This window comes from Anneissia japonica, unplaced genomic scaffold, assembly GCF_011630105.1.
Source record: "Anneissia japonica isolate Jap-2015-1 unplaced genomic scaffold, ASM1163010v1 scaffold284824_len513422_cov204, whole genome shotgun sequence".
Taxonomy (NCBI): Eukaryota; Metazoa; Echinodermata; class Crinoidea; order Comatulida; family Comatulidae; genus Anneissia; species Anneissia japonica.
The window spans coordinates 125,409-152,004 of NW_022732066.1; the positions used below are offsets into that span (position 1 = coordinate 125,409).

The 26,596-nt window shown below is 34.7% G+C and overlaps 4 protein-coding genes across 6 annotated transcripts in view; 2 read left to right on the forward strand and 2 right to left on the reverse strand.

The window, feature by feature from the left end:
* Window positions 1-478: 478 nt before the first annotated feature.
* On the reverse strand, window positions 479-5,633 carry LOC117115566 (metaxin-1-like). Of its 2 annotated transcripts, none has more exons than XM_033259419.1 (7): window positions 5,481-5,633; window positions 3,510-3,579; window positions 3,138-3,307; window positions 2,419-2,598; window positions 1,995-2,071; window positions 1,188-1,345; window positions 479-887 (listed from the first exon to the last, which is right to left on the reverse strand). In XM_033259419.1, exons 1-7 carry the CDS (start codon window positions 5,574-5,576, stop codon window positions 670-672), a joined length of 969 nt encoding a protein of 322 aa, XP_033115310.1. In that variant the 5' UTR covers window positions 5,577-5,633; the 3' UTR covers window positions 479-669. The 2 variants fall into 2 exon arrangements, with proteins under 2 accessions (XP_033115310.1, XP_033115309.1); XM_033259418.1 differs by having other exon boundaries at window positions 5,457-5,591.
* A 157-nt stretch (window positions 5,634-5,790) lies between these two features.
* On the forward strand, window positions 5,791-11,529 carry LOC117115562 (ADP-dependent glucokinase-like). Its single transcript, XM_033259412.1, has 6 exons — window positions 5,791-6,053; window positions 6,667-6,892; window positions 7,380-7,445; window positions 7,730-7,961; window positions 10,216-10,400; window positions 10,840-11,529. Exons 1-6 carry the CDS (start codon window positions 5,869-5,871, stop codon window positions 11,392-11,394), a joined length of 1,449 nt encoding a protein of 482 aa, XP_033115303.1. The 5' UTR covers window positions 5,791-5,868; the 3' UTR covers window positions 11,395-11,529.
* Window positions 11,530-14,161: 2,632 nt separating this feature from the next.
* On the reverse strand, window positions 14,162-18,399 carry LOC117115564 (zinc transporter ZIP1-like). Its single transcript, XM_033259417.1, has one exon. It carries the CDS (start codon window positions 17,900-17,902, stop codon window positions 16,832-16,834), a length of 1,071 nt encoding a protein of 356 aa, XP_033115308.1. The 5' UTR covers window positions 17,903-18,399; the 3' UTR covers window positions 14,162-16,831.
* Window positions 18,400-18,458: 59 nt separating this feature from the next.
* LOC117115563 overlaps window positions 18,459-26,596 on the forward strand; it is a 20,185-nt gene continuing 12,047 nt past the window's right edge. Inside the window, exons 1-2 of one of the 2 annotated variants that reach the window (XM_033259414.1) lie at window positions 18,459-18,599; window positions 18,786-18,965. The gene's annotated coding sequence lies outside the window, so the exon portion shown is untranslated. Of the gene's footprint in view, window positions 18,600-18,659; window positions 18,966-26,596 lie in introns of those variants that run through there. The other variant, XM_033259413.1, reaches the window with a different exon arrangement.

Here is a 26,596-nt window from a genome sequence, read left to right on the forward strand (position 1 = left end):
TTTTTTTTATTGATGAATAATAGATTATTACAATTACCCAGGAAGACCACAAGGGGTTGCATACTGCAGTCCAAGAGTTAAATTCCACTGGAATCAACAACTAGAGTTTTCTGATTTTAAAGTACCACAGGTTACTAAAAATATAATTACCAACCATTATTACTGTATCATTTAATAAAATACAGTAATACAGTACTGGTAGTTCGCTTCACATTATTACCCCGGTCATTGGATTAAACGCCTATGGAACAAAAACTCAAGCTACCTGGTGGAGTATTTCATAACATTGCAGCAGCTACATCAGCGCATTTTGGTACTTAACCCTACCAGGTACCCATTTATAATCCTGGGTGGTGAGAAACAATGCAGATTAAGTGCCAAGGACACAAGTGAAATGCACAGCGAGGGATTGAAACACCAACCTCAACATATGGTACAGTATTTTAGTGATTAAATTTACTGACAATGAATGTAAATACCAGTTCAAAGGAGGGGGTCTACTTTAAGGAGGGTAAAAAAAAAAAATAAAGTACTAAGTAATATAACTGAATTCTTAATATCTTTTATTGTACTTGGTAATTTAATTTTAAAAAAGTAATTCCCTAATATCTGATAGAGTATTTTAAAATTTTAGCAGCTTCAACCATATTTTATTTGTTTATTCCTTGGTTAATCAACTTCTTCATCCTTCTCTTCATCATTGTAGTCTACCTCCATACCAAACCCGCCATCATCCACTTGTACTTTGACTAACCCACTAAATACTGCGTAGCCAACCATCATTGCAGCAGCAAACAGAACGGACAGAATCTGATTTCGACGCTTGTGCTCCTCTTCATAAGGTTCTGTGGTTGAATTTTCATTTGGCTTATTTTTCTGAGATTCATCTTTAAAAAGAATACAAATTTTGATAAATAGCTGATACAGTAGAAACTATAAGGTTGATTGCATTTATTTGGTGTGAAATGCTGATTACCAGTGGGGTCCTTCTAATGTTGAATTAGGTATGTACACAAACCAAGAGACAATCCTGTGCTAGTGGGGAGCAAGGTTATTTAAAGATCTCAACACATGCAATTTAAACTGAAAGGGCTTACTGAGATCAAAGTATGCCCGCCTCGCCCATTGATACAATTTAATCGTCAACGTATTTGCAATTCTTACTGACATTATTGGGTAGAACTTACCTGATGGAATATCAGGGAAGTATCTCATTTGGATGCGGCTCACTAGCCGACACAAATTATCACAGGCTTTAAGATGAGCTTGCAGCTCAGTGCTTGGTAGTGGAGCTCGCAGTAAAGGTGCCAAGTAACCAAACACAGCAGCATCTAAAGATGTGGGCCTGAACAAAATAATTTTGATACACAGTATTAAAATAAATAGTTCTTTGGAAGATGAGTATACAGTCAGCAATAGGTTAGACGAGACTTTTTTTATACCTTGTTTATCAAACCCGCTGAACGCAAATATTGATGATTTTGAATAAAAATACAATTTTATTTTTGGCCAATTAGAGCACCCACCACCAGAAAAAAAAAGTTTTTCTTTATTTCTATTATGCGCTCTGCTGCAAAGGTAAAATATGTATGTGTATTTCTTCCAAATTAAATAAATTTTAAGCATTTAACCATCCCATTTAATTTTCTCCGAACTATTTGTTAAATTAAACAAAATTTTATTTTTATTTTCATTCCGCCCTCCTCCGATGATCCTTAAAAAAAAATAAGTTCGGAAAACAAAGAATAAAAAAAGTCTTGCCTTATTAGCACAAAACATGTTATATCGTCATCGCGAACTTATAAAATCCGCATAAACCTTAAAACTAAAAGAAAATTCATACTTTGGAGTCCGTACTGAACCCAAAAAATCCGCAATGAAAATATAACGTGTTACAAGATATATTGCTTATAAGAATGTTTGTGATATTGTTTTTTTTTTTTTCTTTTGAGGGGAAGGGATCGGGGATGTCACATCATCCTATCAATACTTACATGTCACCAAAGAAGAAATCTTTGTCGTGAAGTCTCTCCGATAGTAAATTCAAACATTTCTTTGCTTTTTTGAATATCTGAAAACATATAGTTGCTATATTAGTAAAATAAACAAATAGCACACTTTAAAACTAAATTTATTGGAAACAGTAGCAAGAACTACATTAATAATAGTTAATACTAATGATTATTATTATTTATTATTATATAGAGTAAACTGCTTCAATGCAGTTAAAAAAAAAATGTAAAATTCATAAACTGCACCAGTCACCAGAAATTTAAGGCACAAGGCCCATCATAGTACAGTACTGTATATAACAAATACCCATCACGCTATAGGTACTTTAAAAGTTTAATAATATAACTAATATATATATTGATAATTGAGAATTGATAAAAGATTAAAATACTGTACTGTACATACAATTTCTTTTAATTCTCCTTCAACAAGGTGTGGTCCACCAAACATAGTTTCAACTCGTTCTTGATTGTACCTCTGCCATTTACCAGGAGTGATGAAGTTGAATGGAAAGGAGAGAAAGTTTGCATAGACTGGACGGAAAACGTCGACGTAATTCTTTGCGTCGATCCAATAAACATGGAGCTGAGCGATAAAATAAATCTTCGATTACTTATATGCTTCAGATACCTGCACATCAATTTTTAGCTCTGATGAGGACAGAGGTGGTGCCAGTAAAGGGGGGGGGGGGGAGATATGTATTTTTTACATATTAGTAGACTCTAAAATCAATTAAATAAGCCTTTAAAATCTACTGCCTCTATTAAACTGCCCTCATTAGGCTGATTGATTAATAGTTGATTGATTATCCTTTTTAGTTATACTGCCTCTATTATACTGCCCTCATTAAAACTTTCGAGATTACGAGAACTTGTTTAAATCTAACTCTTCCTCAACCAAGTTCTTTAATTATGTTTTTCAACCCAACATTTCTCAACACAACAAATTACTACCCCTCCCAACACCTTTTACTCCCATATTGGCCCGACTGTACTTCTTCCCCACAACCTTTTCTGCCAAATTGGCCATCCCTCATTTTATTACTTCACTGGTGATAAAGCCTCCCCATACATTTTATTCCCTTAGCGACTTCAGTATTGCAGCCGAATAAATTTATTTCTTACCAAAGCAGGGAGAAGCTTATCTTCAAGTAGAGCATCAAATGCTAGAATATCAGCTCGTTGAATGTCTGTCAAATCTCTATCAGAATCAAATCCTTTTGTTCGAAGATGTTCTATAATTTTGTTTTTTCCCTCCATAATCATTTCATCAGATATCAAGATAGGAAAGTTCCCTGCAAAGTAAACATCTATTCAAAATACAGTATGTAATTGACGGAAATTATTATACTGTACATCCACAGCATTCTGCTCCATTTTTAATGTTGAAAAATATTTTCATTTCATTTCATTCATGATAATTGACCAACAATTTTAAAATTGATGATTACATATTGTTCACCTTATCCTTTTATTTTTGTGTTGCATTTGACTAACCTTTTAAATTGCTCCAGATATCAAAATCATTTTCCAGTTTTATTGGTGCTCCAGAGAATTTTGCAAAGGCCTGTAATGACATGAAAACAAAGAAAGTAGACCAAGGGTGGCCAGGGCCCTCATCGGGAAGTGCTGGCCGTCAGGAAGAAAAACAATTCGCCAGGGAGAACAAAGTATTTTCTGCATAGTACAGTAGTAGACTCTAAAATTACTAAAATAAATCTTGGAAAACCCTAAATATTCATCCCCCTCCTGGACCACTTCCGAGAGAGTTTAAGCGATGTCCGACCACTTACACTCTCGTCGGGGACCCTGGCCAACCTGTCAGGGGCATCGGACCCCTGTCGGGACGTCAACTTTGGTCTAGACCTGTTATTATACTTCTTTATCTTGCTACTACTACTGTACAGTGAAGAATACTGACTGGGAGGTTAGGAAGTTGTTTTCCGTCCAATGCCAAGCCCCAAAGCCCCAAAGTGCTGGTTCAAATCCTCCAACAAAAACAACTTTTTTTTTACGCCGTGGCTAGAAATACGGTACCGTAAATGGTAGTACATGTGAGGTGAGCGGTGTGACTAGCGATATGTACTTAGCACATGATTAGCTAGGCAAGAGTACAGTATTTTCTTATAATACTGTCATCAATAAATAGGCGTAAGGTTCCACACAGTAATAAGACTCAGAGTCATGTCATTTATCTATATAGCAATGTTAAGGAAGGCATAAATCCACAGGACGTAGGCCCAGGCCAGCTTGCTTATGCCTTCGCTTACATAAGAGAGTTGACAATACTTGGTCTTTTGTCTAATCTATTTACATGACAACACATGCACTAAAAAACTGAATATAGGCCTAAGTACTGCAAACTATAAGAGGATTCTTATAGGATTACTAGCACTTTAAATGGGCCTGCATCAAAAGTATATTCGATGAATTTGACACTAAAAATCACAATTGTGAAAACTCATTCTCTCAATCTGAATTCTAGCCGAACGAACGATGTTTACGATTGGGGGAAGTACTATAACAGCGACAAAGTCTACGTAAAGTTGGGTAAGTCAAGGAGTTATCGGTTATGCATGTGCATTCAAAGTGTATGAACATGTTTGTCTGATTGTAAGGCGTGGTCATTTTGAATATATTATAACCTTTCTTGGACTAAACTTGGGATGAGATTTTGGGGGTTGTGAACTTTACCATGGATGAATTAGTTTATGACTGATATATGCCACTCAGATCGATCTGTCACTACAGCAGGGCCGCCAAACGAAGAATCCAAGCAAGGCATAGGCCTTGCTTAGGTTCTCGCCAAGCGAGAAATTTAAGCCAGGCCTGGTGGCATATGCCAAGAGTTTGGTACAGGATTCAATCCTTGTTTGATAATGGCTATAGCATAGATAGTACAGTATTGTACTTTTTAACGTTATCGTTCGTTTTTACGGCTCATTGTGGGTGATCTGCAATGCCAGACTTCAAAGATGACGTAACGCACATTCTGGCTCTTCGTTGGGTGATGGTGACGCAATTCCATTTACCGTACCTTTAGCAAATTGAAGTAGAAATACGGTACCGTATCTCTAGCCACTGCATTTTTTTTTATTCTTGCCCAACTAAAATGACTTATTACTAGAAAAGCAGGGCTAAAATAGCTTGGCTTATCCTATGTACTTGGTCCCTAGCCTACTGGTATTCCCAAATCCCTTTCGTTTATGATTTAGTACCGACCGTGTGATGGAAGAAAACGGCTTGGGAAGGGCCTCCTATCCCATATATATAGCCTAGGATCGGACTAGGGGCCTAGCTAGGGCCTTAATTTAAGGCCTAAAAGTAAGCTAGGCCTAGTTGGGCCTAGGCCTAGGCCCTAGTAGGCCTAGGGATAGATGGGACAAAAAAATGAGGTAATTCACAATTTTTACTAATCGATCTCAGGGCATATAATCAACGCACATATTCATTTGACGATGACCTTACCATAAGGTAGAGGCATCTTGTATCAATAGAAGGTAGGCCCCAGTTTCCCTTCCAAACTTTCATCCGCATGTTCGCTTCCATCTTGGATTCTACCATTGTAGAATGGGTATGTCACTCTGTTACCATTCAAATTCAATAAATAATTATAGAGAAACGTTTCTACATTAATTTGTTAATAAATTTTCTTTTTTGATATAATATTATGTCATTGGTAGATTGCTTTCTGTATTTGTTGTCGTTACCAACTGTTGCTAGACCTAGGGCCAAGGCCTAGGCCGGCTATTATTGTTTTGCAATAATGCCTTGTTCCATAGCTAACCAGAGGTCACGTCTGGCCGCTCTCTCGCTGCATTAGGTCGAGTTTGTAACCTGTCACAACAATAACAATATGATTCGCAATTCTTTGGTTGCTGGCGTGATATTAGTAGCGTTAGCCTACTTTTATGATCGTAAAACAACCGATACATCATTAGATGTTGATGGGACTGGTATTTCTGTAGAAGAGGCAACACTGAATGCATGGGAATCCACCATAACCAAGCCTTCTGTGCCAATCACGAAAATCGCAATCGGGTGGGTATTATTGATTTGCTTAGGTCTCATTTCATACCTGCATGGATGAAACCATTTTGTTTGCACCTAGGGCCAAGGCCTAAACCCTTTTCAGATTTTAAACTGTTAAATCACTTTCAGTATTTTACATAACTAGAGATATCCGTGCTTCTAGAAATTAAAGTGGGCATTGGCGTAGATTTTAGCTTGGCTAAACTGGTGGTAGCCACTGTGGGTGGGTGTGTGTGTGTGTGTGTGTGTATGTATTGAACCATGGAGATCCAGTCAGATATTTGGACCCTGGGCCTGGTTCAGTCAGTTCCAATCGTTGACCTTGACGACAGCTGAAGAAAGGCTAAATACAAGTTACGATAGTGCACCGACGATCCTGTGTGCAATGGTCCATGTGCATGTTGAAGAATGCAATACACACTTTGTGAAAGAATGCAAATTGCACTCTTCATTTGGGAAAGAATTGGAATTGTCCCTAGCTGTATGAAATGCCCAATTCACGACCAAAAATGACCCCACTTTCTGGACACAAGTCTTTGTGTCAGTATTAAACTTGCTTGACCAACATGTAAAAATGTTTAAAAAATTCAACTCTAATTGCATGTATTTTATCTTTCCATAGGCTAAATGTAAATGCAGATTTGATCGTATCTGGGACAGCATTACTCAAAGCTTTGAAGATAAATCCTAAAAACAAACATGACCACTCCACTCTGCATGACCTCACTCACTTAGGGGAGACATTCGGATACTTCTTCAGCAAGGGGGCGGGAGGGGAGAGGTACTTCAGCAATGGGGAAGTTTATAAACAGATCATTGATGTTGCAGACAAAATACCTGATAAGCAGGTTAATAATTTTTAAAAATATAGTTTAATATTTTTTCCGGATAATACATTTATAAACATTGTTTACTGGAAAGAGTATAGAGTTTGCTTGGCAAAATATATTTGCATACGTGGCACAAACTCTAATTTTGGAACACAGTAATTTATTATAGGCTCAATTACTTAATTGGTAACAGACCATGCAAATAATTACTTTTACCCATTCTTAAACCCTTACATCATATGATTATTTAGAGCAAATAAACTTTTTAGATAAAATTCCACAGGCTACAACATCAAAACCCAGCTTGTCAATTGCCTATTTGGCACCATTTTCTCATTTACTTTCACTAGAGTAACTATTATGTGGACATGTAAAGGGTGAGACCATAAATTTTGATATAGGTTATACATACGCTTTATCAATTTTACAGACTGTACAATCTGTACAATGTTTATTTGTTCATCATTATTATTGATTTACATTAATATTTTTCTGTTCTTTGCAGTATTCCCTTGGAGGAAATGCTGGCCTCATGGCTCAGAAGATAGCTAACACATTACCAAATGTTCAGGTATAGTGAAATTGTATTTAAGATTCAAGACAGTAAAACTAATACAGTACAATGGAGCCCCTTCTTTTTGGGACACCTCTGTTATAGGGTCACAATACATGAACAAATACAGGTATATCTATTAACCTTAAAACATCTTCTATTCAGGGAACACCCATTTACTATTTGGATACATTTTCAGCCTTGAAGGTGTACCATTTTAATAGGGGTTCTCATTTAGGTACTGGTACATTATTTTAAAACTCGGCCATAAAAATATCATTAAATTCTTGCAATTTTTCCAGATTCGGTTTATCGGGCCTGTTGGACCAATAGCAGGTAAACTCTTCTCCAAAACTATTAATATTCCAAGTGGTGTTATGGTTGAGAAAGATGAGGTACATCTGATCATGGAGTATGCAAAGGGTGAAAAGTGGGGAGAGGATGTTGCACCTGTAGCAACCCGTTTCATCACCTCAAATGACATTGCAAACGCTAACCTGGCTCGACTTGATATGTTTGTAAAGAGCGTCATCGGTAAGTACCATATATTGTTAATGCCTCTTCCATAATAAGTTTGAAGGCCATCTCAAAACACATTGGCAAAATTACAGCCTCAGGACTCATAGGGTGTGTTCGGGCGAGAACAGAAAAATTTACATAGGGTTCTTACCGGTATTGTATCGGCGGGTGGTCTACCGGTTCGTGCAGAACTCGGCTTTCAAAAAAACATTAACCTCTAACGAAAGACCTATAAGGTATTATTCAAATGAGTCTTATCACGTTTCCTTGGACCCTTGTGTCACTCCATGCTTTAATTAAGAAATGGACATTGGCTTAGGTACACTGCATAATGTTGTTTACTCAAAATCAAGTAATGAAATGACCGAAGAAGCTACAACAATAAGCTTCATAAAGCATAGGGACTACATTGAAAACTCCCAATAAAATCGCAGATGTGCATTTTGGGATAAACCCAGAATAAACTTTCATTCGTTTGGCAAAATTACTATAATTGTTAAACGTATAAGTAGTGGTACCACAATCACGTATGCATGCGGCGGACGTACGTAATAGGGTAACAATCTGGATTGTAGGCTAGCCCTTCGTTGAAATAATTAATTTTATTCAGCTTTTCAGTTTTGTTTTTGGAATTAAACTGTAAATGAAGCAGGGACCATGAAAATTTAAGCAGACTTTACTTCTGGTGCGTGTTAAAACAATTAAAGGGATTAAGTGATAAAGAATGCTCCCTGCTGCTAAAGCATGCTACTTTTGCTCCTCCAAAACACTGCAATTTGCAGTTTTGGATTATCAGCAAATATCTGCAGACGGTGCGCATTTATCACCTGTTCCGGCGAGAACTAGAAATGGCTGTTTCCGGATTTATACCATGTTAGACTCCACAAAAAACTCGCCCAAACACACCCATAGAGAGCAGCTTAGCTCAGTTGGCTAATCTGGTGATGGCCACTGTGTGTGCGCTGAACTGTGGAGATCTCTAGGTGCCCGGTTCAATTCTTATCGCTGCCTCTCCTTGTGTTTCAGCTGGAGGGCTGAAATACAAGTTACAATAGTGCACTGTCTTTCGGATGAGACTTTTAAGCCGTTGGTCCTGTGTGCATTATGGCCCATGTGCACATTAAAGAACGTAGTACACTCTTTGGAAAAGAGTAGGGGATTGTCTCCCGGTGTACTGCCCATTCACCACCAGAGGGACCCCACTGGAAATGTCTTCTTCCAGACTTTTCTGGGCTATCCTTGGTGTTTACACTGAATAAATTAAATCCAATCCAACTCACAAACCATGACTGGTTTCCAGTCTAAATTTCAAAGTAAATAAATGTAAATAAGTACTGTATATGTATAATCCTTTCACAAGAAAATTACATTCCCAGTCTTTAAAACATTTTAATTTAATATATGACTATTTACATAAAAGCTCAAAATAAACAACTGTACAGATATAAACAACACTGCAGTTCATGGAACTTAGCTGGAATTGCGAGGCTATTACCTAATAATATCCATAGACAGAAAGGAGAAAAGACAGCGGTTTGTGCCAGCAGGAACAGGCCTCAGCCTGCCACTAAGAAAACTCTTTACACCAGCAGCAATGCAGAGCAATGGATGACTTGTCACTCAACACAATTCCAAAAAGCCTGTCCATCTATGGACAACTGACACAAACTCACCATCATCTCAACCCTTCTCTCTCTTCTTCCCTTTTTATTTATAAAGCATCAATCCATCCTGTAATTAGCGAGTGCAGACTTCTCAAGTTCATAAAATGCATTTCCGTAACTTTGTCTTCAGATTTCCGTAGTAAATGAAAAATATCTGTATGCTGAAAATTGCAGGTACATCTCATGTGGAATTTCAAACATATTGGCAGGATAAAGATTTAAGGGTAACTTGAGATTGTCTGTAATTTGATGTGGAATTGCAAACAAACTGGACATAATGTAGAATTACGGGCCACTTTTAAAAGTAATAAAGTATGAGTTAATGTAACCAAAGATTTTGATGGAAAAGGCATTTGTTCTGGACATTTAAACCTATTTATTTATGGGTCCAGGCCTATGATAAATTTCCGTAGTATTTTTGTCTATTTCCGTAGTGATTAGGCATAATTTCTGTAGCAAATACAGTAGGCCTAACTAGCGAAATTCTGTAGTACTTGAGAAGTCTGCGAGTGTATTAACGGTTGGATATGAAGGAAATAAGTACAATAAATTAAAAAATATAGTTGTCAACAGTTAACTTGTGTCTTTGTAAAATTTCATACCAGAGTTCAAACCACAGATGATTGTATTATCTGGTCTTCATCTACTTGATGGTCATCCGCAAGAGACGAGGACACGGCTGCTAAAAATGATGAGGAATGAGATTATCAAGATGCCGCGGAAGGTTCCCATTCATCTAGAACTAGCAAGCATGGCAAACGCTGACTGCTTAGCAGAGATTGCGCAGCAGGTAAATTATGCACATACATAGCCGGCCTACATTCTATGCCAACATCAATATGTAGGATAATTTTTTTACCAAGCAGAAGCCAAAAGCACTTGTTTGATAAAGTTTGATTATTCGACACGCTCGCTTATAATTTTAAACTGAATTCATTCCCCACACAACGGCTATCAAGCTAGTATTCTAACCTCAATTGCAATAGCTGAGTATGCCATAATACATTTGTTACCTTAGGTATCTTGGATGAAGTTAATAACTTAATTTATCCTTGTGAATGATCAATTTGCTTTCACTATTTTTTTTTATGGAATCATAGACAGTATAATATATTGAAGCTAATCGTTTATAGTAATCTTCAAGGGATAGTATTATTATAAATGATTAATGTTAATAAATAAACAAACTAATCATTTTCATTTTTAAAATTTTCTCTGGTCTTCAATAGATATTTCCATTCATTCACTCCATTGGTCTCAATGAGCAAGAGCTTGTCTTTTTCTCACAAGCAAATCATGGACCACACCAGGATCTAAAACCTGTTAATGGCTATCCAGAAATCGCAGCTGTTGGAGACATTGTCAGCTGGCTTCTTGGCAAGTACTCAGGAGGTTCTAGTAAGCTGGCGCGGGTTCATTTCCACAGTTTGACGTATCACCTAATTGCCACAAAAATGGACACGTGGCAAAATAGTGCATCAGCTGTTGCAGCAGGAGCTCGGGTAGCCGGAGAGCAAGCCTGCATGACAAAGCCTATACAACCGTCAAAAGTTGATCTACTAATTCCTAAAGCATTTAGTCTTTCAGTGGATAATATACAATTAAGACAACAAGTAGTTATATATGATCCTGCTAGGCCGGTAACTTTGTGGAATAGGGATGGGGTAGACTTTGCCTTCAGCCCTGTACTTGTATGTAGAAAACCTGGGAACACAGTTGGCCTAGGTGATGCTATATCAGCTACTGGATTACTTTATTCAATGTACAGTATAGAAACTAAATAGGATGTATTGTTTATTACTGTACAGTATTATGTTTTTTCTTTTTGTAATTGCTGTACTTTAACGATCTTCATTTTTTAAGTCCACATCATCATTATTATTTACTTTTCATTTTTCCAGTTATTTCTTAATTTTTATTCTGACCTTAGATTTATATATGATTATTATTATTTCATTTTATCCTTTGTAGTTTGTTTTTATTAATATATGAAAACTAGATGAATCAAGTACAGTATTATTATTATTGTTGTTTTGCATTTAAATATCAATGTTAGGAATTCTGTTCTTGCCTGTAGTACTGTAGTTTAAGCGGTAAGAGGTTAAAACATTAGCAAAGTATGCAATTTGTTTATCTTCTTAAATTTATTTGTTATTTTAAAACTTTTTAAAAAGTCCAAGATTTTAATTGTCAAGCTTTACATTTCAGGATATTTTTGTATAATTATGTATTCATTTATTGTCGTTTCAGTACATTGTATCCCCAAGGTTACGAGGTACTTTATGAATTCCTATATTATTATTATTAATATTTTTATTGTTTGGCATTGTATTGATCTTTTAATATATAAATTGTTGGCGCTATACTATGTGGTTAATAAAACAGCAATTTTAATCTCATTTAGCGAATGTGTGCATACTGTATGTATGCCTAAAGTCTTGATTGTCACAGATAACAATTCAAATTATCTTATCTTTTATTTATTTAGCGATAGAGTTGTGCAGCTGGATTCTCGCTTTTGCTTTTTAATGGGCATACACTATCATACGATTTTAAAGTTAGTTGACATAAATTTACTCGACGGGCTTAGTCGAGTTGTGGCCTTCATCTCGCCATACTTGAGCGGTCATACTCAAACTTATGGCGAGATCATCTAGTTCATCCACTAAAATTATCTCGCCATAGTTGGATATGAACGGGGCTAACGTCTATCATACTCAAAAGACAGGATGCTGCTTATCTACCCGAAAAATCAACCACTGTCGAACATAATTATTGTTATAAATGGATTTTGCATTTTATTAGAACCAAAGATATAAATTATAAACATTAACTCAGTTACCGTAGATTTTCATTTTGAAATCCATTTATAATTATATGCACAGAACCAGATGAAATTCTTCCATGATAATTATTATAGTTATTTATATTTTTCCTCCTTTTTTTCTACATCATGAAAATTAGAAAATTAACACATAAGGATAGTATTAATACAAAGCAGCTGAGGATATACTTTTTCCCCCAAATAATTAGAACAGTGATTATCTATTATTATACATACAACAATCTGTATTGTTTGATAGTCGAACAATTACTATTACTGGATATCTTACTTGAATCCTTGGGTTCTGGAATTATAAAGCATTAGCCTTTTTATATAACAGTTACATGTTAAATATATTATTATTATTTACCCTTTTTAAAGCATTCATAGTACTAATATGAAACATAAATTGTGTGTGATAAAGATTTTTCATTTTGTTGTTTTCCTTTCAGATGTCCAGATGTATAATATTTACCAATGTGTATTGCAATAAACAAGTTCTTGATTAAGCTTTTTCCACACTATCACATTTTTTTGTGACAAACAAATGTGGTTTGTGCAATCACATTAGGTACAACACATGTATTTGTCATTTAAAAATGTGATGGTGTGAACAAAGAGCTTAACCTTCAAAGGTAAAAATAATTAATTGAATTTCTGTTGTCCTTCTCAATGTTTGGTGTCTTTGTTTACATTTTTAGTTAGAAGGTCCCTTCCAATGACAAATGTAATTATTTTTTTATTGCATTTATATCTCATTAAGTTTTTGTAAATTACTTAATTTTTTTTTTTAGTCAATTTGAATTTGTATTGAACACACCATCATTTGACGTGTGCCACTGTTGTTAAAGTGTACGCTTGAATGAATTAAAATTATTTTTTTCTTGATCTCAGCCCCATCATGGTTGGGGCTGAGTCAAGAAAATTTATGATTATGGCACCTCTAGATGGCCAGAAATGGCATTCTCAGACTTAGATTTGAAAATGATTCTTTTTTTCTCCATTTTCTTTTAATAATATTGAAAAATTTATTGAATCCGCCAATGATCTGGTTAATGAGCTGTAGTAATATTTAATTTTATTTTGCTGCACTTTTCATACCCAGCGGCACTGACATTTGTGAGACAATTGATAATAAAAGCATTGAAAACATGCAATTACTTTGAATTAGCAAAATATGGGTTATTTCCTGGAGATGTTGCTTGATTGCGGGAATTTGGGAGACCTTCCCGATTTCCAGGTGACTACTGTGAGTTCTGGGAGACTTGGGACCCCTGCAAAACTCTATATACATAGAACTTTTTGGACCAAGTACAGTAGTGATTGTAAACATGGAATTGATTGTAAATTAGAAATTGATGTTTTCAGTGTTTAATCTATTTGGCTAAATTTTGACCAAAAAAAATAGTATAATTGTATTATGTATTAACTAAGGTTACTGTTGGCAAAGGAGGGGATTTTCCGACTGTAAATTTGAAATGGAAGTAGGTAACCAGACCAAAAATACAGTAAATTTGTAATATTGTTACAATATTAAAGATCCAGGCTGTAAAATAGGTTATAGTTTTAAATGTTTAAAATTTTTGACCATGCATACCATAGTCAAAATGATACATTCATTCCCATCTTTTTAATCAAAATTTCCTCTTTCCGAAGCTAATATAATATCAGCTTGCTAGATTCTGTGGCTGTTCTAAAATATGCTTATTTGAACTTTGTATCTTGTGTGCTTCAATTAAATTGATATACTGTACTCAACAATGGGGTGGGGGGTCAGCTCTGTCAGGGGGAATAAAAATCAATGCAATTTTTACAGATTGTATAACTCTTAAATATATTGAATGCGCCCAGCTTTCTAATCCAAAATTATTTGAGCGTTGCAACCCCCTCCGAGGGGTTCTACCAGCCCCTCGCCCTGCCCACTACTTATGTATTCGTCAGGGCATCGGCCCCCTGTTGGGCAAATTCTGGCCCTACCACTGATATTTGAACATGAATCATACTTATATTTTTGATACTAACAATTATCAAATCATGTACTTTTAATTATATTTGAAATTAAAGCAATGTAAACAAAAGAGATATTGTATTGTTGAATTTGTTTTGTAAAATAATGAAGTGTTTTACTGACAGTTCTGTACTTTACATGTTATGAAAGTTGTACCTAACATTAACACTCCAGTTCATTACCAATGTATTCATTTTCTGAAGAAAATTAAGAAAATATTGCAACTGAATTGTATAGAATTAACATTATAGACTACAGTAAAAGCATGTTCTTGAACCAATATATTGGTGTAGAACTCCTCCAACAAATGATTATTGTTCTAGATTCCAGCACTCTCCCCCCACCCACCTCACCGTGCCTCAAATATCTTAGTTATAATGTACAGTATGATATTGAGCATTGTTCATTTAATGTACCATATTTGTTTAGTCGGAAGAAATTACAGACTAAATAACAAAAGTATAAAGTATTTTCATTCTTTTTATTGATTCTACTTCAATCAAAGCTGTTTAACTGTTAATAATACTTCAGGTATTTTAACAATTAATATTTTGCTTAAATCCTTGTTTTCCAATACCAATTTCAACAATTGTTTATTTGATTCCCTGGTTTGTGTGCAACTTCCTCATCAAACAAATTACTGTATGCTTTGACTTAGGTTATGCATTATGTTAGCATTTTTTGCAGTGAAATAAATTATTGACTGCAAAAAATTAATAGCATTAATATATATATATATATATATATATTATTTATTTAATTGCAGATGATCTTACATGTAAGTACATTTGTAAATGCCAATATTAGCTTTGCTTTTGGGTACAGTAAAATAGAATCGAATTAAAAGTCACATTAATAAGGTGTATTGAATACTATAACAAGACAATATTTATACTTTTATATTTTTAAAACTATATACTTTTTGACAACATAAATTTATCATGCCTCTCAAATAAAATGAATCCCACCTGATTCTCAATGAACTGCTTATTTAATAAAAACACCAAGACAAAAGATAATAATTAATATTATTGACCTTAGGTCAAACATCCTAAGGAAAGGTTATTGAACTAGCTACCTTAGGTTTCTTCAGCACCAAGGTAACTTTTAACAATACTGTATAAATTTTGCCTAAAAATTGAAACAAAGACATGTTGGCCTTTAAACTGCCAGTGAAGGTTGCAATTAATCTAGCTACCTTGGGCGACTACATTCTACTCAGCATTGTAAATGCATTCACGTTCAATACTCAGAGTGTTTTCAAATGAAAATATAACTGTCGGCGGAAAACATGTAGAACCTTCAACTCCCCTTTTAAAATTAAATTACAATCAGCAAAACACATCAATTTTCACTGATTCACAGAATTTATAGGAGCAGCATTATCTTATGCATCTGTTACAGCAGCTATTTTCTCATTCAGAACATACATCCTTTCTATAAGGAATGATAATTTTACAAGGTCTTCTTTGATGTACTGTACATGAATTAAAATTATGTAAAAACTGTTGGTTTACCGTAGTTACAAATTGTAGAGTTAGTTCCATCAACACATTTATTTATTATTCAGGCAAAAGATGCAATGCAAAGCAATATAATATATTACAAAGAATTTTAGGAGACACTAGCTGCCCAGAAGACACAAACGCATCATCACCGTCATTCCAATTAATGACTACTACAATGAAGATTTTCCAAAATATTATTACAGTTGTAATACAACAGTAATAATACTACTTACTAAATATATTATTGTAAGCAACCTAAGGTTTTGATAAAATGTATTTACATGAGGCCATACTGTACACCTGCACAAAGATGTGTCCAGGATTGCTATTGGTGGTGTGCAGGGTACAGTGCAAAAATGCAGTAGTAGGTGGGTCGCCTAAAACCCCCAGCAGAGTCGAGGGGAGGCCAGCAAGGTCCAAGCGCATGCATTGTAGGTTTCCAATGCCTTACTCAATTCCAGCAAATTTTACAGGTGAAAGCTTTAATTTTTGATGATCAAATGCATTTGATTACTTGTGCATTTACAAACTTTGCTCAGTCATTGTAATCATTAGCAATAATTCAAACCCTGTTAGGATTATTCATTATTTCTTTATAAATATTAATCAAAATCTATCTCTTAGACTAATATTGTTCACAGCCGCAGCCATTGGTTTATTTTTAAAAATCACAAATTTCACAACTTATAAGTTGTCTATTCATTAAACAAATTCAGAAAACTATATATTTAAAAATTTATCGTTAATTTATTTAAACATTTTTATATTAAATAAAAAAATTTATAATTAACAGATTTAAAACATTTTTTTTCACATTTTTATCAAATTTCTTTATGCAAGACAATCTATAAAAATATAATCACACCATTCGTTAAAATAAGTTATGTACCAACAGGTTCTGCAGAACGATAACACGTTGGGCGAATGACTGTCGCATGAATAAACAATAACCCACATATAGTTGCGTACCCCAGCAAGATACACAACACCTTTAAAACTCTGTCTAGTGGCTTGACTATCTCTTGGAATTCATGAGGTAGAACTTCAAAGAAGGTAATGTATAAGAAAGTGCCGGTTGCTATTCCCTCTAGGATGCCGTTTACCAAACTGTGAATGAAGTCATTTGCATTGTCGACAGCGATTCCAATCCCTATTCCAATCGGAGCCATGATCGCAAAGCAGAGACACGAACGGAAGACTGCACCTCTTGTTAAATTGCTTTTTACCAGATTAAGCCCCAGACTAAAAGCTAACACATTTTTATGAATGATGAGAGCTATAAAAATTTGCATGATCAACGCCGTTGAGTTCTGCAGTCCAACAGCTAGCCCTTCAAAGAGGGAGTGAAGAGACAGTGCAAACAGCAGCATCAGGGAACGGAAACTTGAACCGTCCCCTTCCACATCATGAGAATGTCCATGAGAATGTCCATGTGATGGTGAGCTTTGTACCATTACTCCATTCGCATTGAAAGGGTCTTTAATAGCCTGTTCAGATGGTCTGCGTTGATAGCTATTCGATGTATATAAACTTCGTTGATAGCTCTCAGAATCAGCAATCAAAGGGGTATTGAGTGTACTTTGCGATCTTGAATTGCGACTTGGTGAAGTCTCCTTTAACATGAGTGCAGTTTGTTCAATTATGAGTACAAGAAAAAACCCAATGACCATTACAAACTCTGCAAAAGGGAATGCGGTATACTCTTGCAGTTGATCAAAGACTAAACTCAATCTATCACGTACAGTTGGTAACAAATCTAAAAGGCATGTTGCGAGAAATACACCACCTCCGTAACAACTTAGAAAACTAACAATACGTAAAGTCTTTTGTCGCTGTTCTTCACTTTGTTCTTTGCCTAATTTGTGCCTTAAAGTTATTGGAAGCAATCCAAAGAACAGGCACAGAAAAAACAGCAAAACTAAAATCAGGATTTTGAAAGCTAACACTTCCATTTTGAAGTATTTTCATCCAGGCAAAAAATAAACAGAAATATTGTAGTTATAGACGTATCTTTCACGATAAACAAAAACGTGTTCTGAGTTTAGAGAGAAATAGTGAAACTCAGTGTAGGCCTAGGCATAGACCTAACGTTTATCGATCTAGTACTATCAGTATCAGTATACTGTACTATCAAGATGCTGGTATCACTGAAGTTACTGAACCAGTTTCTAATAAGTATACTGTAATATCCGTGTGATGCGGTAACTCTTACTTTTTTACTCTTTAGAGGGCAGGGTAGGCTTACGTTCAAATAGATTTTTAAGATTTGTCCTGGCTTTATAAACGAATGATTGTCGTACTTTGTCAAAACTTCTAATCTGCTTGTTCACGTAAGGCTGACCTGATATCTGTTACTAAATAGGAACTTACTTTATTACCGTTGAACATGACATTAGACAGTTTGTCATTGTTTTTCCGAACAATTGGCCTCCCGCTGGTCTTGTGACACTTCGACCAATATTGACCTGACCTCGGTGGTCTCAACGTAAACAGATTGATTAATTCCAATTACAGTAAAGGGGTGCAGTGTATATTGCGCCTTATCGCTGTAATCATTTTATTTTTACCAACAACATACTTTTGTCTATCAAAATCAAAATGTTGCAATCAAGCCTATGTGTTTACTATAGTTAAATTATAAAAGTCTACGTAAGTTGGTTCCGCCACAATTCCTTATTATGGATCACTAATTTATGTAGCTGTCGTGCATATTAGGATCAACCAATTGTTGGTCACATGATGTAAAATGGCCGCCCGCATGTAGTAAATAATCCCGAAATAACATAAGATGAGAAATTTCTTTGTTTATTGCGGTTTTAACTGAATTTTACACAGGAAACTCGGGGAAATTCGGCAGGAGAAAGGCATTATTGGTGAACATAAGATTATCTCCAATGTGGTGTAGCTGGTGCATTATACGAAGACAGAGGCTTTTTTAAGCGGGCCTAAACTAGGCCTATAGAATAGTATAGTTAGCCGAAGGCCTGGCAGAACAAGAATCGAGTCCTGACTCAGGTAGGCCTAACCGCTTTGACACTTCTCTTTTGACAGAATAAGGACATGCCGATGATGCCTAGTTGAAGCTAGTAACTTCTCTTTTGACAGAATAAGGACATGCCGATGATGCCTAGCTGAAGCTAGTAATTACATTTTCTAGTCGAAAGCAAAATATTATGTAAATCAGTTGATGGGCCAGCCCATAAAATAAAATAATAAGAAAGTGAAGACACAGCAGTGCGCTAGCGGCTAGGCAGGCTAAAGCTGTTTGTCTAAGTTGGCCTTAACAAGTTTTACAATTAAAAGAATCGTTGTGAACGGCATCAGGGCTTATCAGGGCATGAGCAATACCTATATAATCTATTATGTAATTTATTATATTATTATTATAAAATCTTTATTATATTATTTATTTTATTTTCCTGTGACAGTGGAAAATCTATTGTTTTTGTGTTCTGATTTTCTTCTTTTCTTCTATCATGTTTTCCTATGATTTGCACAGGGCTTTTTGAATACAGATCATTTCGGTTGGGCCGCATTGTTTATGCATTTCGTTTGCGATAAACAGCCGCAGTATGGAACGCCGATGTACGCACTAGTTAGTGGTGGTTTATATATGATGTTTGGAAAGTAATTTTTGAAGGGTTTGGTTTTATTTTTCCTTTTTACGATAATACTGTACTACTATACAGTACTACACATTTTTGTATTTTTACAGTATGATTATTATTTAAATAATAATAACTTAGATAATAATAATAATAATTTAAATAATAGTATGGAATGCCGATGTACACACTAGTTAGTGGTGGTTTCTTTATGATGCTTGGAAAGTAATTTTTGAAGGGTTTGGTTTTATTTTTTCCTTTTTACGATAATACTATACTATACAGTACTACACATTCTTGTATTTTTACAGTATGATTATTATTTAAAGCCCCATTCCCAGCAAAATTTTGTTGTTAAAAAAAAGGTGATACTTTTTTTAAACCTTGTTTATAAACCCGCGCCTGCTAATAATGCAGTGACAGTGCCAGCAGGGGTGCAGGTGGGCTTAAGCCCCCATCGGTTTGGTCAAGCCCCCCCCCCCATCGGCCAAAGCTCAGCCATCTAGAAGTCCCAATTTTTTTTTAAATCTTGTTTTGGGAGGAGGGGACATCCCCCTCCCATACCCCTCCCATACCCACCTCCGGTTCAGCCTTCGGCCCTCATATAACGCTGGGCACTATAGTTACACCCATAAATACTTAGCCCCCCCAGTCGCACATCTTGGCCCGCCAATAAATTGTATCCTAGAGCCGCCACTGAAATAATGATGATTCAGAATAACAAAAATTCCAGAAAAAGAGTTTTTCTTTATTTTTATTACACTGCCGCTACCTTGAAATCTCTAAAAATACGATACATATGTATATTTCTTCCTAATTACATAAATTTAAAGTATTTAACCATCCCATTACTATACTGTTTACATTCACCAATAAGATTTTATTTTAATTTTCTCCTCCGTCTGAATGTTTTGGCAAAATTATTTGCTAAATAAGAAAACAAAATTTTATTTTATTTTATGAATGTTTCTGTACGTCAAATTTTCCTTAAATTTGCAATAAAGTTATTTTAAATCTTAAAAAATCACACTTTAACAGTTGATCAATAGATCAGATAAGAACTTAGTCTTTCCTTTATGTATTTGTTTGGCATGATCATAAATTATTAGAAAGCTTGATCAGATCATGCAGGAAATATTTTGAAAATATACTATTTTTTTTTGGCCTAACCGCTTTGACACTTCTCTTTTGACAGAATAAGGACAAATATTTTGAAAATATACTATTTTTTTTTTTTTTTTTTTATTTAATTCTCAACCAACAGAGATAAGAACCTCCACTAACAGGTTGGAGAAAAACATATACACATAGAAAGAGACAAATAATAACATCAAACAACCTTACTAATTTTAAGCTTAAACGAGGATAAACTATCATAAAAAATATCAATTTCATCAGAACAACTTAAATTATTATATGTAACAGCTAATCTTTGAAATAAACCTCTCTTAGTTACGTCAACCCGACCAAATGGAACATAGATTAAGTTTCTAGTACGAGTACGACCTGTCTCTTATACACATCTAGATGTGTATAAGAGACAGGTTTAATAAGTCACCTGCTTTTTTTCAACATGAATAGACACTTGTATGAAATTTCACCACACCAAAGAACAAAAAAATAAAATAACACAGGCCTATTTCTAAAAAAAATAGGACGCGATTTCCTTTCTATATTTCAAATACAATCATTCACCAATCCCGTTTTAATTTTGTTTTTTTATATAAATTTATCGAACTCGTCCCTTCCACCACCCTCCAACTTACTATCAATAAAAACACCTAAATCTTTATGAATAGAGACTAACTCAAGTTCTTGCATATTTAATTTATAACGGAACAGAATTGGTTTTTTCTTAAGAGTAATGGACATAAATTTACATTTCTGAATGTTAAGGGTGAGCCCCCAGGTTCTGGCCCAATCAGCGAGGTGACTTGCGTCCTCCTGAAGTTGAACTGCTTCCTGAACAGACGAAATTATTTTAAAAAGCTTAACGTCATCAGCAAAAAAAAGTGAGTTTGAATAATTCAATTGCAACGGAAGATCATTTATAAATAAATTGAAAAGTAAGGGGCCAAGTATTGACCCCTGTGGTACACCAGAAAGTACAGGTAGCCAATCAGAAGACTGACCACTTATTACAACTCTCTGCTGTCTATTTCCTAAATAATCACTAAACCATTCCAAAAGATAACCGGAGATACCAAACTTAGATAACTTAAAAATAATAAAATCATGAGGAACAGAATCAAACGCTTTGGAGAAATCCGTGTAAATCACATCACACTGCTTCTTTCCATTTATAGCATCATATGCAGTGGAAAGAAGCAGTGCAAGGTTGGTTTGACACGATCTCCCCAGTACACAAAATTTAAAAATAAAATCAATATTTGAATTGCTTAAATTAATATTTCTATAGAAAATTAAAACAAAAAGAGTTTCATTAAACCAATTATTTGCTGTATGTTCCAAATCCTCTTTAATATTTGCATGCTGCTTTGTGTGAAGCCTACAATGACAATGGTACTTCAGAAGAAAAATAATTACCCAGAATGCAAGGACAATAGTACTTCCCGATCTTACAGCATATCCCCTTGCCTTATGTTGTGTCAATGTAGATTTTCATTTTACATTTATTTGTATAGTGGTTTTTATATTTCATTCTTTATTTAGCATCCATTCATGATCTGTTACTTTTACCGGGCATTTATAATGCACCATTCCTTTAGGTTTCAAAGCACAAAACCTTTTTTTTATTTTGTGATTTTTGTTATAAAAGTACAATTTCTATCCAAACACAACAAGAATATAACCTCAGAACAATAAAAATGTCAATATAAAAATATATTATAGTTGACATACAGTACAGATAATATTTACCCTGAATACTTTATAATGACTAACTGGACAGAAATTTTGATTATGTGAGTGTTGTTATGTGTTTTGTAATTACAAAAAATCTGAACTATAAATTTGTGAAAATCTAGTTTGTTTCGATCTGTGCCTTATTTTAAGTTAGTATTGTATTTGATCCTTTTAAGGTAGCAGTATTAGTTTTATAATGGTTTTGGTTTTCCTTAAGGTTTCATTACTGATGCTATATATCTTTAAATAGTTCTGTCAGTTATTAAACACTTTAATGAATATTAAATAAACTATCCAAAGTCATTTACTGCGTATTTGTCTTTGTTCAAATTAAATGTTTACCTTCATTTTTCCCCACTCATATCCTGTTACCAGTGTTTTATATTATTCCAATTTCCTTTATGTTGCATTTGGGATGATAGTGATAAAGTCTGAGAAACAAGGATGTAGTACTTCCTTTTTTTATTTGGATATGAGACACCCAGGATGACCTAGACTTGCCACAAGTCTCTTATTTTTTATTATTTTTTTCTCATTCTGGACAGCGCCACCAACGAAAAAGTTAATTTAGAGATGGAATAAGATCCGAAAAAAAGAAATCGAGTATGGGACGCCAATTAAATTAGGTATGGCGCGCACTAAGTGCAAGAGTGAGTAACCCAAATTTAGGGCCTAGAACCCAGGCTAAGTATGACCGAGCCTCAACCAATCTAGCCTGGGATACAAATTGACACTGCAGGTCACTAGTCCATGGTGAGGACATTTCTCCTTACTGCAATTGGAGTCTTAGAGTATTATAATTTTATATGGATTGCTCTTGATTTGGGGTTAAAGATGTACTGTATGCCATGCAATTCTTTAAGAAAAACATGTGATGACCTGAATGGGAATATTCAAGGGAGTATACCATGGTTCAGCCATTAGAGCACCCTAACGATAGTTGGTAGGCCTTGGGTTCAAATCCCAATGTGGTAAACATTTAATTGAACATTATATAAACAAACACTTTGGATGTTATTGTTAGCTTGTGATAACCAAAATATATTATTCTAATTTATATCCTACTTAAATTTTTATTCAATTGTGAGTTATCTTCACAAATCATGCGGGAGATTATACTGTAGTTAAGTGGGCATACTGCAAATTTACACTATTGAATCATTCTTTGTCCAGTGTAAAGCCTTTTCCGGCCTATCAAAAAACTGTTGTATGCCCATATATAGTCATGATGTGCCTATATATGGTTATGATGTCATGTCTTCATGACCATGCAGTATAATAGCCCTGGCTCTTAATATGAAGAGGCAAATTATTTTTAGAGTTAATCTCACAGGCGAAAGCTGATCTCCACTGAGTTGAAATATTAGTTATACAGTACATCAGGGTGAATTTTAAGGGTTTTAAGGGTCATGACCCAAAATTGTGTAGCGGAAAATATCTGTGGGGACGCGTCATTAGTTTAACAGTACAGTATTTAACAATACAAAAGCCTACACTTAGAGTCTAGACATTTTTTTAAACAAAACGTGTTCCGCATAGCATGTACAAAGTATGCACGTAGGACTAGCGAAATGTATTTTTATGAGCACTGTCTTTTGGTACATCAATTTTTTATTCCTGTATAGTAAAGAATTAATCACATTGAACAGACAATACAAAAAAGTTGGTGTAATGCTAATACTTTATAACTTTTAGTTGTATTTACCTCTGTGATTTAACAATGAGCTGCTTCTACCATGGGTTTCAAATCATCTGGACAATCATTTTAACATATCCATGATGAAGTTATTACTTCTACTGAGCTGCTATGTTAAATTTTACCTGAGGTCATAAGAATAGTAGTTTGATAGTTCTAGACCGTGGGTTGAGGCTCCAAAATCGGCTTAGTTTACGAATTCTGTGACCCACCGATCCGCGCTACTTGGCATTCGCACAAAAATGTCAATACTATTTTATTGAAACATAATATAATTGTCGGCAATCGTAAATTTGAGGAAACTGTAACCAAAAATGAGAATTTATCTTCGAAAAAATAATGTCCCTCACGAAAGCAGTACCCAATCACAGCACAGTTACCATACCTGTTAAGCATTGATGAGACGCTATTAGCCAATCACAACGTTCTTGTAAACTCGGTAACTAATGTAAACAATGTCGCGAGTAAAGTGACATTGTGTAGCAATTTGGACGAAAGTTCTCCGGTTTTAGTGGAATATTTCAATATGATATAGGTATACCAGCTTTTAAATAAAATACATTGGTAATAGTTGTAAGATTTTAGAGGTAGTAAATTGCATTTCCCGTCTTCTGTCGACTGTCATACCATAGTTTTTTAAGCCAAAGTCGACCGTGCTGTACTGAATGTGTATTGCATTACTTATCTAGGCCTACATATGCATAGTAGGAAGGGGAAGAAGTAATATTCATTGACTTGGAATGAGACAGGAAATTCCTGTAAATATATAATATATTTTGATTCTATTTGGAATCATCATAATCAAAGGTTGTTTTCCAAAAAAAAAAAAAAAAAAATAAGTAGTATCAGTATAATACAATATTAAATGCATGTGGTGATGTTTAATTGGACATCAAAGGGTTGATAAATATTATTTGCTTAAGTCAGTTTTGATACCTATTAATTCTGTCTCTTATACACATCTAGATGTGTATAAGAGACAGGTAGGAAGGGCAGGAAGTAATATTCATTGACTTGGAATGAGACAGGAAATTCCTGTAAATATATAATATATTTTGATTCTATTTGGAATCGCTTTTTCTTTTTTTTTTTTTTCTATAATTAAAAAAATGTACATTTTAAAAGAAAACTGAGGCTGAATTACTTCAAAAAATAAGAACACATTGAGGCTGATGTAAAATTTCAAATGTTTTTATTTGCATGCAATGTAAAATAAATAACATTAATCAGTATTTCTTACCATGCCTCTGATTTTTGTTTAACTGCTTGAAGACCTTGGTAATATCAGTAATATGGACTGAATTAATGAATAAAAGTAAAGCAATTGATGATTCCAATAAGGTGAAACAAATAAATTTTTAATATACCTCAGTTCAGCCAGTTGCATCCCATCAGCACTTTCACTATCTCTCTGATCACTCACTGGGTATATACATTTAACTACACAACAGTAAACACAAGGTTGAAAGAAGTTTATGACAAAAATCTGAACTTTTGTATGAATATTATTGAAACACTGTAGCACACCATATACCTACACATAACTGCTTTAAACATAGCTGAATCAATCCAATCCACTTATAAACATGGGGTAAATATTACAATTATACTAGAAATTGCAAATTGCAAGTGAAGTGCTGCGAAGTACAACTGCATAAAATGTTCTTCGAACAAAATTATTTATGGGAGTCAAGTGAAAATAATGAATAATAAAAATATAACAAATAATATGAGCACGACCCATTGTCTATATATTATTAGAACAGCGTTGGTACAATAGTGTTTTGCTGCAGTGACATCTCTCTGCTGGCGATGGCTCGCTGTTGCTGGCGATGGCTCGCTGCTGCTGGCGATGACTCGCTGCTGGCGAATCGATCTGCGCATGTGTATAAAATGGTATTTATTTCCGCAAACACTATGCCAGTCTACAACAAGCGTCGTCTAAATGTAATAATTAGCACGTTGAAATAGGCTAGTAAATAAGTTTAACTGGGTTCGTAAATAATATTGTCCTCAAAATATTGTGGCTGAGTCATGAGCCGATTAAACGTAGAAATAGGAAACCTAGAAATATAGTAAAAACGCTGAATATTACTCCAGCGTCGCGACATGCCGACGTTGGTACGAGTAGGTTAGTCTACAAACGTCGCCTAAAGTAATTGATTTTACCCGGCAGAACGAAAGAAGGAAACTCCGCTTTTCAGTTGTCTCAGGCGATTGATTTTTGACAAACAATGACCTTTCAGAGGTCAAATTGCTGTCAAGAATATGAATTGGCTGCTTCGCAGCAATAATATTATCAATGTAACCAACCAGCATAAACAATTGAAAAGAAACTAGAAATAATATAAGTTTTGCTGTATTCATTATCATTTATCAGCAAGTACTGTTCTGTTATTTTCTTCTTTTCATATTGAATTGTAAAGTACAATACAATGCAATTCAAAAAGTCAATGCAAATTTTTATAAAGAAAATAAAT